Genomic DNA, 14,116 nt, shown 5'->3' on the forward strand with positions numbered 1-14,116 from the left:
TAGATTTCATATTTGTAATTACTGTTTTTTTGTTTTTTGAAAACATCTCAGATATGTGATTTCTGATCTGGTAGTACTATTAGAATGAAGTTGGGAGAAAAATTTCATGAGGTTATCATTGCTATTAGTATTTCAGAGTGGAATTCATACTAGTCATATGTGTGTCTTCATGCCATAAGCAAAATAAATAGTATTTTAACTGAGGGTGCCTTACAGTTCTCTTCACATGCCAAGGTTTGTTACACATCAGAATTTCTCTGTACTCTTACACAGGTGTGTCCAGTAACAGGGCCTTACAGGTTTGTCTTTTGTTGCAAATGTGTGGATACAGGAGTTACAATTGTCTTGTAATTTTTTGACACAATTCAGTGTAGTTCTAAAATAAGGGCTTGTGAATCCTTACAAGGTGCTTTTTTCATTTGACACGTTCAAGGTGGAGCTTTTTGAGAATCTGGAGATATAGAACTAGTTTAATCTATGATAGGTACTGTCTTTTGGTGCTTATGGGGTAAAAAATGAAAGGGTGTAGGGTTCATGTATTGGAAACATTGGGAATTTCTGACAAGCATTGGAGTTAATCATAGAATCATATAATAGCTTTGACTAAAAGGGACCTAGTTCCAAACCCCCTGTGTGGGCACACCTCCCAATAGGCCAGGTTGCCCAAAGCCGCATCCTTGAAAGTCTGTCCTTGAACTGTTTGTGTTAATCAAGCTATAATTATTACTTGCTTTCATTTTCTTTAGGCTCTTGCACTACTAGAGGAGCTCTTGGAGCACTAATGGCATGCCTAAGAACAGCCAGGGCTCATGGACATCTGGAACTTTCAAGTATCATGGGCACTGGTCTTGTATCCACTGAACGTATAAAACAGGGTCTAGTTCATCAGCACCACCAGGTAAAGGGACAACAGTTTTTGTGTGTCTTTAAATTTAAAAGAATTGCTTCAATCCAATATACTGAATCAACATTATTTTAAAGCAAAGGTATCCTCATAGATGTCTGTAGCTCTTTTGTGATAAACATCTAAATATCTTTCAGGTTTGCATTGATGCTTTAGGCTTACTTTGTGAAACTCATCGAAGCACAGAAATTGTGTCTGCTGAAGAAATGCAACTAATTCAGTTTTTCATGATGTACAACTTGAGCAGCCAGTCTCCTTCAGTAAGGCAACAGATAGTTTCGTTACTGAGAAAGGTAATTTCAAACTATAAATAGTGTCTAATATGCCTACTGAGTTAGTTATATAGCATTTAAAAAAAATTCTGGGGGATGTTACAAAGTTACTCATCTGAAAAGGTAGAAGCTCTAAGACTAGGACTATGCTGTATATGTTGCCAACTGCATGGTGGTAACTCATGGCAGGCAAGGAAAACTTAAAAAATTAAATGATGGGCACAGTGACTTGAATGTCAGTTTACTTAACCTGCTGGCATATGGATACCTATAGCAAAGCCATGCACTGGAGGGTAAGCAGTGAGCCTTGTGTTGCCTTGGTTACGGACAGAATGTGATTATGTATACTTACCAGACCTCAGGAAAATTCACAGTCAGCCTCAGCAACCTGGCTTGAAAGAGAAGGTAGAGGAACACTAAGGGAAAAGCCTGACACGTGGCTGTGCTGCTGTGGTCTGTAGGGACTGAGTGTGTCTGCACTGTGGAAGTGACCAAGGTCACAGTCACAGCCGTGGTAGAAGGATATGGATAAGAGGAGGAAGTACCACAAATTTTTTGGAAGATGTGAGTGTCAAAAGAAAGCAGTGTGGAAGGAGAAAATAATTATTTTGAGATGGGGGAAAAACGAGGGAACAGGTTTTGTGGAAACAGAAGAGAAGTCTTTCTCTTTCCATTCTTGCCTCGTGCAGTCTGTGGAATACGAGATGGAAAAGTTGTGTTGGGAGTGTAGGAAGAAAGGAAATAATACCAGTGGGTAATGAAAGAGCTAGGGGAAGTAAGAAGTCCTTAGCTGAGTTAGACTCTGTAAGAGACACTGAAGCTGTAAAAATCCTGTACGTTAATTGAGCTTTTTTTGTAGAGGAGCTTACATTCCACAGAAAGTAGAGAGGTGGAAGGAGGAGACTAGGCATTGATTTAAAGAGGAATGTGGAAGAAGGTTGCTGAGGGAGGGGAGAAAGGTTGGTTACAAGAGAGATGGGGAATGAAAAACTTGGTCTTGGAGTGCAGAGAGAAGGATCTGTTTTGTTTTATACTTAGTGCAAACTTTTTAAAACTTGGAAGCAATATGATCTGGGGAGTAAGCTGAAAAATTCCCCTCTCCCTTATCTAACTGCAAATGATTCTTGCCTTACCAATGTTTTCCTTTTGTTTTAAAGTTATTTTGTAGGATACAAGAAAGTTCCCAGGTGCTTTATAAATTGGAGCAAAATAAAACCAAGCAAGACTTACTTGAAAACTCAACTCACAGGCATCCTCTGGGCATTTTGCAGCAATATAAGGCAAGTTAGACTGCTGGAGATACATAAGAGACACACAAGAGGTGGTATAGCATTTCTGAAAGATAGTTAATTGTTCTTGAGAACACCTCTGGGTAAGTTAGGCTGTGTCTGTGTTAGGAAATAGTGCGGTGCAGAAGTACCTCAAAGATAAGACCCTTATTCTTCCAAAATTAACCATAAGGTCATAATTTTTGAGGATAACATGTAAAGCAGACTGTCTTGAAATCAGCTAGGTAGACTTTTATTTGTAGGGTAGCAAGTAAACTGTCTTAAAATCTTTCTTGTGATTTTCAGGATTTCATGTCATCTGTATGTGATAGACTTTTTGAGGTCCTCTTTCCTGGTTCATCACACCCAACCAGATTTTCTGCACTAACTATTCTAGGATCAGTAGCAGAAATATTTTCTGTTCCACAAGGTGAGAAGCTTAACTTGCAGGCTGTAGGAATGGGAGGTATGGAAGAAGACTCTTACGCTAGCTAGTCAGTGTTTTAGTCCTTCATTTCTATGGCATTTCCTATGTTGCTTTCATTTTACCTGAAGGGAGCAAAGTAATTTTTATTGGAGAATAACTTTACCCCTTTTGTTTGTTCCAACATTTTGGTAGTATGAATTTAAAACACTGAGACCATTAAAATTCTTCATTGAAATTGTTTGTAAATTCTCATGATATTATTCTACTAAAGAAGGAACAGTTTATGAAGTTGTGCTGCTGTTATTTTAAATTTTCTTCATAATTTCATGGCAACCCTAGTTCAAAAAGTATTAATTAGAACCTTCTAGTATTGATGGTCTTGCTAAGCCTTGTCTCTGGATCATATGGCCAATATAAAAGTATGTTTTCAGTCTTGTAACTTCTCTTTTTAAAATAAATTAAATGTAAGATAAACATTGATTTTGAGAGGAGAGAAAAAAAAAAAGCTTTCTTGGTAGATCTCCTCTCGAAACCTCTGATAGATCATGAACATTTTAATTTTATTGAGTTTGTGTTACGTTCTTGTTGCTTTTTTAATAGACAGTTGTATTGAGGGTTGTTTACAGTAGCAAGATTAGGATATTGGAAGCCTGACATTACTTCTATACAGGAAATTTAGCTGCTGTTATGTTCTGTGCTGGAATGTGGTGCACTTGCTTGCTTAAAATTTCTGGTTTCTTCACAGCATTGGGTCAGTCATCAGAAGTCATAACTCATTTAAATAGAAAAAAAAAAAAAAAAGATTGTAATGGCTTCCATTTTAGGGGATTTATTCCTCTGACCAAAAGGACCTTAAACCCCAAAGCACACTGAAGTTTTAAACCTGTTTTTTTTTTAATTAATTTCAAATATTACATAATTTGAGGAAAGGATTTTTTTTTAAGTAAAGCTAAAATAAAGGTTATTTTCAATCCTGGATTTAATGTGAATAAATGGGATTTTGGTTTTGGCAATAAGTTACTTTCTGTATTACTGAGAGTAATTTATTGGATGTTGTAACTTTTTTCAACAGTGAGCATGACATGTAAGACCTACTAAGGGAAGTAGGTGATACTAAAGTAATGCTTCAGCTATGGTTTTATTTTAATGCTTCTTTTAGTACAGCGTTGTAAAATGTGAATGCAGTGCTTATTCTGGGAAGAATTACAGCAAAACTATGTAAAGCATTTGTTCCTTTGAACAGGCCAGGCACAAGTTTTTCAGTTGGATCAGGAGATTGATTCTGCTCGTGTCCGAACCTTGATCCAGTGTTTGGCCAGTACTTTTGAGGAAGTAAAAGTTCTGGCATTTGGACTTCTGATGAAACTACGTGATGTTGCATTTAATTTACAGGTATGTAATTAGAAATAGTTTAAAGGGAGTAATTTTGTGAAAGGTGAATGATCTGTATTACACCAGGTACTTGGGTTAGGTGCAAAGCATAATTCCTGAAAATGGGAAGTCTGTCCAAGGTGGCCTGCAGTAGTGTTCATTGCTAACATCTTCTATATGTTTATGCACAGCTTCTGCCCTTATGTCAGGAGGTGTGTATCACTAACATGATGGAATTTGGGAAGTTCATTGGGTGTGACTATGAATCAGAGAAGTAGTTAATGTCAGCTCCTTGCTTAGCTGTGACTTCCCTTTGTGAATGAGGGAGGCATTTTGAAGAAATTCAGCTTTGTGTTTCTTTTCTTTTCTGATAAGTCTCAGATTTCATTATCGGATTGTCTTTTTTTTGTTTGTTTCTCCCAGACTTTGCCCTTTGACTGTACACTGACTTTTCTGTTTATTTAATTAAAAATTACTTTTTAATTTGCAAGTACTGGTGAGCAAAAAGTGTTTCCTGAAACTGTGATTTTTTTTTTTAATGTCTCTATATTTTTACACCTGAAACTGTATTTTCTGTGATGTCTGTTAGCAGATAGACTACAGTACTTTGGAATAAAACCCAATCAAACAAAAACCCCACAAAGTGCTATCCTTCTAAGAAGTGCAATATGTTTGAATACTGCTTTATAAATGACTGTCCCCATACTAAGTATGTATGTTATTGTATCTTTTTTCAGTACATCCAAGTGTATGTTTTGAGTGGAAGGTGGTCAGTGTACAAATTGTTTCTTAAGAAATACATACCAGCAAACTTACTGAAAAAAACCCAGGTTCTTAGATTCCAGGATGCTAGGTGGATTAATCAAATCAATTAGAAATCTTGATAAAGTGAGCAATAATTGTGGCCTTTTTTTTTCCAGGATTCTGAATATCTAGATCTATTCGAAGCAGCAATGGATCTTAGCACAAGTACCAAACCATATGATTGTGTTACTGCTTCGTATTTGTTGAACTTTTTAATTCATCATGAAGGATTACAACATATTTGTTCAGGAAAATGGGTTGAACATAACACCCAGATAGATGAAAACGCATCAGTAAGTACAGTGGAGAAGAACACTTTAGCAGGTAAGATTTTTAGGAAGTTAACTCCTCCATGTATTTATATTTAATTGAGACCTTACTGCTTTTCCTTAAGGCCTTTAGTAGGAAGCATAATGAGTACAGATTTGCTTAATTTCTCATAGAAATTCAGGTATCATTTCTTTTGCTGCTAAGAAGGCAGATTCTTAGTAAGATTTTAATCTAACCATGTTCATGTTGAGTCTGTAGGCTTTTGGTAAGGTAAATGGCTATTATTATTATTTTAATCAGAGAGAAAGTGACATTAAGGCCCTGGTAGCAAGACTGGTGGAGCTGTGCACATGAAGTGCAGAAAAGGAACCTCTGCCTCCTCTTAGAGCTCACTCACCCAGAGTGAACACAGCTGTAGTTGGTCTCAGTCATGCTACAGTACTTGATATTTGCAGTGCTGGCTCTTGGAGCTTTGGTCACTAGGAAATATTTTTCTGAGTGCTTTACAGTCCTGCACATACATCTAAATAATTAGGCTTTGCTCACATGTGGAATATTTTTCTATAGTTTAATGCCTCTGGATGAAAGCTGAGAGGTTCTGGATCTAGCAAATTCATTAAAAAGACTTCCTCTACCTTTTGTAATTTAAAATAAAACTAAAATCACAAAATTCTTAATTTGTAATAAAGCATTGGATGTAATTTGTAGTAAATTCTCTGTTGTACACTTTTTATGCCCTTGTTAGCTTCTCTGCAAATGCCTGCTAGTCCTTTCTTCATATGCAGTGAAATAATGATTTTGAGGATGTAGTTGTGGTTGCCCTTAATGAACTAAATGCATGGGTAACCTCATGCCCCATTGTTAAAGAGAGTATCTCCCATTGTTAGTTATCTGTAGTTTGTTATTTGGGTGTGTAATTCATTCTGATGTTGGCATTGAGGTACCACTAAATATAAATATAAATATAAATATAAATATAAATATAAAAATGTAAATATAAATATAAATATATAAATGTAAATATAAACATAAATATAAATATATAACCGTGTGTATCCTTGAAAATTTGATATGTTCTTTAGTGGCTATTGTAAGATTCAAATATTTAACCATAAACTTATGGTCTTTAGTTTTCTGCTGAACTGTTTTTTGTATTAACCTGGCTCGAAGCCTGACTTTGAGTATGTGGTAGGTAACTTCTTTTGACTTCAACATGAACTGTGGGGTTGTCCCTGAGTATAGGGTCTGGGCTGTGCTTTTCACAGCTGCTGTTTGACTGGGGTAGACAGACTAAACTGACTATAACAAATATTGCTGGAGTTTAGTTAACTGAAAAGCAACGACTTTAAGTGACAAAAGAGGAAATAGCTGTGCATTTCCTATTGTATTGCTGGGCAAACAGCCTTTATTCCTAGTTCTTTAAAACTAATTGGTCTCTTAAAAAATACAATATATGAGTCCACATCTAATGCAAATCTATACTTTTAAAAATTTTAGTTATCAAGCTTTTGTTGGTGAATGTTGAAGAGGAAATACTACAAGCAAAGAAGTCTCTTCTTCAAGCAGCAGCATCATTCCCCATGTATGGAAGAGTGCATTGTATAACTGGGGCTTTGCAGAAATTACCCTTTAAGTAAGTAAAACTTTCTGTTAAATAGTAAGTTGAACTCTATGTTTAATCACAATAGAAGAATATAAACTCAGGAGAACATAAAAGCATGCAGTCTTATTTGTAACAAAATCTGGTACCTGTGGTTTTTAGAACTTTTACTGGCTGCTGCACTGTTTATCTAGCTGTTGGATACTTCCTTTGTATGTGTGAAACTCACTCTTTGAACTTCTCAAACTGCATCTAATTTATAGATAATTACTGTTATGGAAGTATCTCAGTAATTTCAGTTCTTTCTTTTAAATATATAATAATTTTAAATCCATGTCATGCTGGTTTTTTTGTGATTTTGCTGTGGTTTTGTTTTTTCTTTTGTTTTGTTGTTTTAAAGTAACTTGAGATTGGTATCTGAATGGAAGGAAATGGTGGCCAGACTCATTCTGATGTCATACAAACTCTCTGCTGTAGTATCACCAGTAGTGCAGAGCTCATCACCAGAGGGACTTATTCCAATGGATAGTGACTCAGGTAAACAAAGATACAAACAAAACCCCAGAATTCTGTTAAAATCTGAAATTCTGTTTGTTTAACAATGAGTCAAAACTAGAACTATCACCCCTTCTTTTCAATTTCCTAGTTTATGTCATTGTCTTAAGCTATTCTCTTAACTTTTGACAGTTCTGATACTTGTCCTGACTTCTGCACTGAAACCCTCCACATTTGTAGATTGTATCACATCTATTCCAACACAGTTACTGTAAAGTCCAGTTTTCTTTCATCCTTAACACTTGTAATCACCATAGTTTTGTTTGGTCTTAGTGCTAATAGCTTTCTTTTGTACTTACATACTCCAAATTAATTACACTTGTAATTGGGAAGTAAAACCCAGTAAAACTGTCCTAAATATTCCTCTTGTTTGATTTGTAGAAACTGCATGTCGCCTGCAGATGATTCTGAATGAAATACAACCTCAGGACACGAATGATTATTTCATTCAGCCAAAAATTTTGAAAGAACACAGTGAGGTAGAGTCTGAGAAGCTGGCTGACCACAGGCCAATGGAAAATACTTGCACAGAAATGACAGGTATATCCAGTGCTGTATTAGTAATTAAATCAAGATATTCTTTATAGAGCAGGCACTTAAAATGGGTGATAAAAATTGGAAGTTTATACATAGTTAAGTTGCTCTATATATAATGTTTCAGTTCTTCAGTAAATCTGACATGGTTTTAAAGACTTATTAATTGCATTTCTGGAAGACAGTGTTTTAATCTCTCTTAGAGCACAAATAAGAAGAGGGAGTGGGTTGGTTTTGTACCGGCCTAAGCCCCATTACCTTAACTGCACTAGCCAGGTAATCTTTAACAGCTTTTTGGTCATGCAGCTCTTTTAATGTGTTTCTTGTTGGAAGGTGTTAGTGTGAGTTCCCTCTCTAGGGCAAGTAAGACTGCTGGGGATATGTCCATGCAGTAAAACTTGTTGCATGAAATTACATGAGCAGGAGCTTCTGTTTGAAAGATTACAGTGGTGAAATGTTAGATGGTATTTGTCTACTTTAATGAGTAGCAACTCTGAATTTGAGCCTTACAGAGATACAGAAATTGTAAACTGTGGTGTACTTAGTGTATGCAAGCATGAATTTATAGAACATCTGTATATTTTTTTTAATGTAATAGTTTATGCAAGCTTTATAAGTCTTAAATATTTGAACTTTGTTTCCTCCCGTGTTTTTTCCTGTGATTAAAATAGTTTTGGTTGGGCCATATGTTTCCTTTTATGAAGTCTTGTAAGTATGTTAAAGTTGCATAGTGGCCACCAGATGGGGATGTTGCTTTAAAAACCTTCTGCCTTTGCCAGGCCTCTTCCGCTGGGGGCACCGGGGTTAAAAACCAAGTGACATCCAGCGAGTGATGGATTGGTGATTGTCATGGTTGCTGTAGCCTGGCTCCAAAGCTGCAGGTGTTTATATAGTTCAGTGTGCAGGGGAATACCAATTGTGACCAAAAGTTTTCTACAATGGAAAAATATCTGTTTTCTGGTTAAATGATACACTGTTGCCTTTTCCAAGGGGAATAAAAACCAGTGAGTGTTCTGAGGTGGAAGCAATTAGGGTCAGCAGAACAGAATTATCTTTTGGGTTAACAAGTTTAGAATTTTAAGGTAATTGTGTTTTGTGTATAGATTTGCTTAAATGAAGTTTAAATTAAAGTCTGTGTCTGAGAACCTTGAATTACAGTATTACATTCATTGATTTTTTTTTTTATTTTTAAGGTAAAGAAAGGCAAACATGTGATGTCACAGCCCAAATGGTTCTTGTGTGTTGCTGGAGAAGCATGAAGGAAGTATCTCTGCTCTTAGGGACACTGTGTAAACTTTTGCCTTCACAGGCTGCACCTGAACCATCAGAAGGGCTAATTACAGTAGAACAGGTAGGGAAGAACTTACTATAAAATCTTTACTTTCTAGTGGGGGAGGGAAGGCAGTTTTCTGAGTATTTTTTTTTCATAAATCTACATGCTGTATGGGAAAAGTATCTTAACTGCCATGTTCTCCTCATGGTTTTCATGTTTTATTATAATTGGTTAACAGTCTGCTTTTTGATAAAGTGTTATTCAGAAGGCATAACCATAGTAGTAACAGGTAAGTGAAGAAATTACTATACATGGCTAACAAACTCAAGGGATACCAAGTGTAATTGTATTGTGTTATTTCTAAGATGTATGCTGTGTTCAAGGCTACCAATACCAATGTGTGTAGTGGTATACATTTTTTTGTTAATAAAGTTGCTAAAAATCTAATCTAAATATGTATTCAAAGTGTGTGTTTCTTTTTGATTGTTTGGACTCTGCTGAAAGCTGTTCATTAACTGAACTTCATAATGATTTTGAAAGTCAAATGTGCTGACTGGTCCTACTCTTGTACTGTGTGCAGTATTGAATTATGAATAATTTGTATGTAATGTGACTCTCTTTTTCCTCCAGTTTTTCTTGATTTTAGAGATCAGAAATGCTAATAGTGCCATCGAGGTCTCTAGTGGAACGTTGAGAATAGTGTTTACAATAAATTAGATTACCACAGGCATTTATTTAAGAAATATTTTGTATTTATTAAATTTCTGGTTTTAATTGATGATCTTTTCATTCCCATATGGTTTCAACAAAACCAGTCTCTACATGGGAGATTGAAATATGCAAGACATACTACTTTTTAATATTTTCTTTCCAGGATAAAAATATTTATTTAGTTTTTCATTAGGTGTTAGAACTCTTTATTATAAAAGAAATAATAGTTTAATATACTACAGATCTTATTTCTTACATTATCTAATGTTGTGGTGTCATGGGAATAACATTCGTGCATTTTCTGTAGCCTTTTTAGCTGCAGTGCTTGTATTGTTGCAGAGGTCTGGAGGGGAGATGAGAGAACAAATACATATTTCCACCAGTATGTTCCTTAAGCTGCTCCAAATCAAAAAGGAATTGATATTTTTAGTCTGAGTCAGAGCTGACTGGAGAGTCTCCATCTTTATTTAGAGAAAAGACATTAGTAGTAGCTCTTTCAGAAATTCTATGTTATTAAGCAGTGTAACTTCTTTTCTTATTGATGACACGAGATATTTTTTTTTATGCTCTGATGCCATCCTGTAAAATAGAATGTCTGTGTTCTAATTTGAAGGCTGCTGATTGATGAGAAGTCATTTCAAAATCCTGATTTTCCTTAGGCTTCTAAGGAAATACACAATGAAATATAATTTGGCTGAATGTTTGGCAAATATATGAAAAAGCACAGGCATTTTCTCTGTGCTTTTTTAAACTGTCGTTACCCTGCTGTGCATAAAAGACAGGATTTAATCATAAATTACTAGAAATGTCAGTACCAGAACTGCTTCAGCTTCAGACTTCTATTAGATGCTTTTCAGTGTTGAAAATAAGAGAATTAAATTTTAGGTATCTCATGCATGTAGAGCTTTCCTTTGAAGTTGCCCATCTTTTTCTTTATTCTTTAAGTATTAAAAAATATTTAAGAATATGGAGGGGGATGACTTGAGAGAAACCTTCATCATATAGCCTTGAGTCAGGGTGAGGTAATAGTTGAGAAAAATCTGTGAGAACTGAGGCAGGGCAGTGCTCTTTCTTAGAGCTCTGGCCTGTGAGTGGAAGTGATGCATCAAGAGCTCAGTTTGAAGTAAGCTTCTCATCAATGTGGCTCTTGGCAGAAGCTCAGAAATATAAATTGAGAAGTTGAAAGTTATGTGACTGAAAAAAATCCATACGAATTATTCTAAGAACATAAGGGTGGTGATGCAGCAGAACAGTACTGTGATTTGCATGTATATGGTTTTCTTGGTTTGGTTCTGTTTACACACCTGGAGAGTTGGTATATCTGTGGGTCAGTTTCTTCTGAAAAAAGGGAGCTTACTCCTGGTTCTTGGCTAGGAAGCTGAAATCCTGGAGATACATAAGCTTGCTTAAAATCCACTCAGAAATAACTTGGTTTTTTTTCATATTGGGTGGGGTTTAGCTGGAGGAAGTATTAAGTAGACTTAGTCTCCCAACTTTTTTTAGTTATTGCAGTCCTTCATAACATTCATTGACATCTTGATTACTTGTCAGACTATTAAAGTATGTCATTTCATAAATAACAGAATAAAAAAGAATTCTAAAAGAAACTTGATACGATTTTGTACTTATTCTTTTTATATAAAAGATTTGAACAACTTTTTGGTGAAAAATTCTTTAAAAATATTCTCAAAGAAAATTTTTCATAGTGAATGAAGTATTTTAAAAGAAGATATTACAAACTTGACTTAGATGTTCAAAGTTGATTAGAATCAGAAGAATAAAAAGCATCTCTTTTTGTGGGATCAGATTGTGTAGAACTGTAAATTTTCAAACGGCTTGGAGAATTTGGTATCCTGCTGAAGCTTTAGAAAGTAATGGTGAAAATTCAGTTACAACATTTAGCTTCTTCAGTTTTTAAAACATTAGCTCTCATGCTATTTCTCATTCATGCTAAATGTTATTTACTTTAAATTTAGTTTTATTAGTCCAAGGCAATTATGCAGAATCCTAGAAACTTAAGGATAGCTAATGTAGACTTGTTTCTGTTTGGGACAACTTCTGAAGCTTGACTTTCTTATTTTCTTTGGATATTTTTGTAAATGTTGTTTCTTCTGTTACAATTTAGTAAATATTTTCTCTGGAATTTTTGTTAAGAATGAAGGCAAACAAAAATATGCTAAGTTTGTTTCTTCTGAAAATCAGGATTTTCCTATTTTTTTCTTAAAAGCTTTCTGTGTTACTCTTGGACAAGCTTTTATGTCCTTTATCCTTTTGGTTTAAGGACATAGTGCTGTATCTTTAACCTGATAAATTAGTATATTTGTTATCCTGGAAGTAAGTGCTTTTTAATGATAGGAAGTACAGAAGCAACTTGTACATATAGATGAATTGTCTCTCTATATAATTTAAAATAGCTTTTTAACTTTTTGTATCTTTTAGGTTAAAAATATTGGAGACTACTTTAAACATCATCTGCTGCAATCAAGGCACAGGGGAGCATTTGAATTGGCATATGCTGGCTTTGTGCAACTTACAGAAATGCTTTCCAGGTAGAAATTAGGCAAATTACTATGTTTTTAATAAGATAATTTTACCAAACTGTGGCATCAGTTCTGAAACTTGCTGTGCAAACACATCAGTGATTTCATGTGGATTTTATTTGAGTTTGATGTAGGCATGATTAGTTGTATGACATCTGTGATTTGGAGTGCTTTACTTATGGTTAGGGATGGTGCTTAGGCAGTGAAAGATGATACAGACATGTAATACTTGCTGCATTTTTCTCCATTTCTGTTGAGTTTACTGAACAGCTCTCAGAAGTTCTTGGAAACACTAAGAGGATAGAATTCTCTCCCTTTGCCCCCCTCCCCCTTTCCCTGTCCCTTTATATAAATGGATAACAGATTTTTAATTTTTTTTCAACCAAGATGTTTTCCTGGAAACTTCTTTTACTTGTCATTGAGTTGTGTGTTCTGACATTTGGAAGACTACCTGGCAGTACATCTTTATAGATTTTTTTTTCCTCTTGTAACTTTCTGCTTGCTTAGGAGATCTAAAGGAGCAGAACTGTCCAGAGGTCTGGGCAAGAGTGTTGGCATTTCCATTACATGCTTAGCTATTTATTTCAAGTGTTGGTAGTTTTTCCTTGTGATACATAGTAATTAGATCATACCCAGTGTTAATATGACAAATCAAATTATCTTCTGACTGTGTGGGTTTTGGTGTGCTTGAAATACCACTCAAATTTGCAGTCTGAAGCACATATAGTTGCACATCAATTGCAGGCTCTGTAACCAGTGTTCCCCTTGTGTCCCAGGCTGGTCAGTCTGAGGCACTCATACATTTCTTGTTGGTGCATAGGAAGGAAGAGGGTGTAGTTTTGTTTGGTTGCTTTCTTTTGTTTGTTTTGTTGTTTTTTTTTTTAAGTAAAAATAAATCTGGTGTTTGAAACCATTTTAGTGGGTTTTGTATGGATCAGCTTGACCAGGTTCCCTGTCTGTCCCCTCAGACAGTTTACCAGCAGAACCAAGAACTTGGTCTCTCCTAGAGGGATGTGAGTTGGGTAGCTACATAGAAGCACCAGCACTGCTACAGAAATTGGTATTTGACACGTTACAACCTTTGGTTTGTATGCCATTGAGATGCTGAGTTTAGTCAGTGATGTAGCTGTAAGAGGTACATTATGCCCTTTTGTGTGACAGCAATCCGAGGCATTTTAAATTGGTCTGAGTAGTTTGTTGGGACCTCACAAAACCTTGCTTTGCACTTGGTTATTGACTTCTAAAAGCAAAAAAGAAACTGATGTGTCGATTCTGTTCTTGCTTATCTTTTTGCCTATCTATATACATGATATACATTTCTGTAGATCTTGTGTTCTTCTTCTCTACTATGAAAACTTGTGTCAGGAAGTTTTAAGGTGATGTCTCAGATGATTGCCCAGTGTTTCCCCTTGTACTTGCTTTTTAGTAACTTCCTGCAGGGTAGATCTCATCTATTTTTAGTTCTCTGAGTAACGATAGAGCTGCTCCTACAGTCAGTGAGACAAAAAACTTGTAAAGACTGGAAACATATAACCATGGACAACAGTTAAGATGGTCCAGCTTTCTAAGGAGGTGGTTGTATTGTCA

At 35.5% G+C, this 14,116-nt stretch overlaps 1 protein-coding gene across 1 annotated transcript in view; it reads left to right on the plus strand.

The window, feature by feature from the left end:
- Positions 1–14,116, plus strand: part of THADA (THADA armadillo repeat containing) — a 160,043-nt gene that overhangs the window by 9,776 nt on the left and 136,151 nt on the right. Inside the window, exons 12-22 of the mRNA XM_030448466.1 lie at positions 747–898; positions 1,042–1,197; positions 2,334–2,456; positions 2,751–2,874; positions 4,115–4,263; positions 5,163–5,370; positions 6,814–6,949; positions 7,317–7,453; positions 7,853–8,011; positions 9,199–9,356; positions 12,429–12,538. Coding sequence (XP_030304326.1) covers positions 747–898; positions 1,042–1,197; positions 2,334–2,456; positions 2,751–2,874; positions 4,115–4,263; positions 5,163–5,370; positions 6,814–6,949; positions 7,317–7,453; positions 7,853–8,011; positions 9,199–9,356; positions 12,429–12,538 — 1,612 coding nt within the window. The remainder of the gene's footprint in view (positions 1–746; positions 899–1,041; positions 1,198–2,333; positions 2,457–2,750; positions 2,875–4,114; positions 4,264–5,162; positions 5,371–6,813; positions 6,950–7,316; positions 7,454–7,852; positions 8,012–9,198; positions 9,357–12,428; positions 12,539–14,116) is intronic.

Source organism: Calypte anna, chromosome 3 (assembly GCF_003957555.1).
Source record: "Calypte anna isolate BGI_N300 chromosome 3, bCalAnn1_v1.p, whole genome shotgun sequence".
Taxonomy (NCBI): domain Eukaryota; kingdom Metazoa; phylum Chordata; class Aves; order Apodiformes; family Trochilidae; genus Calypte; species Calypte anna.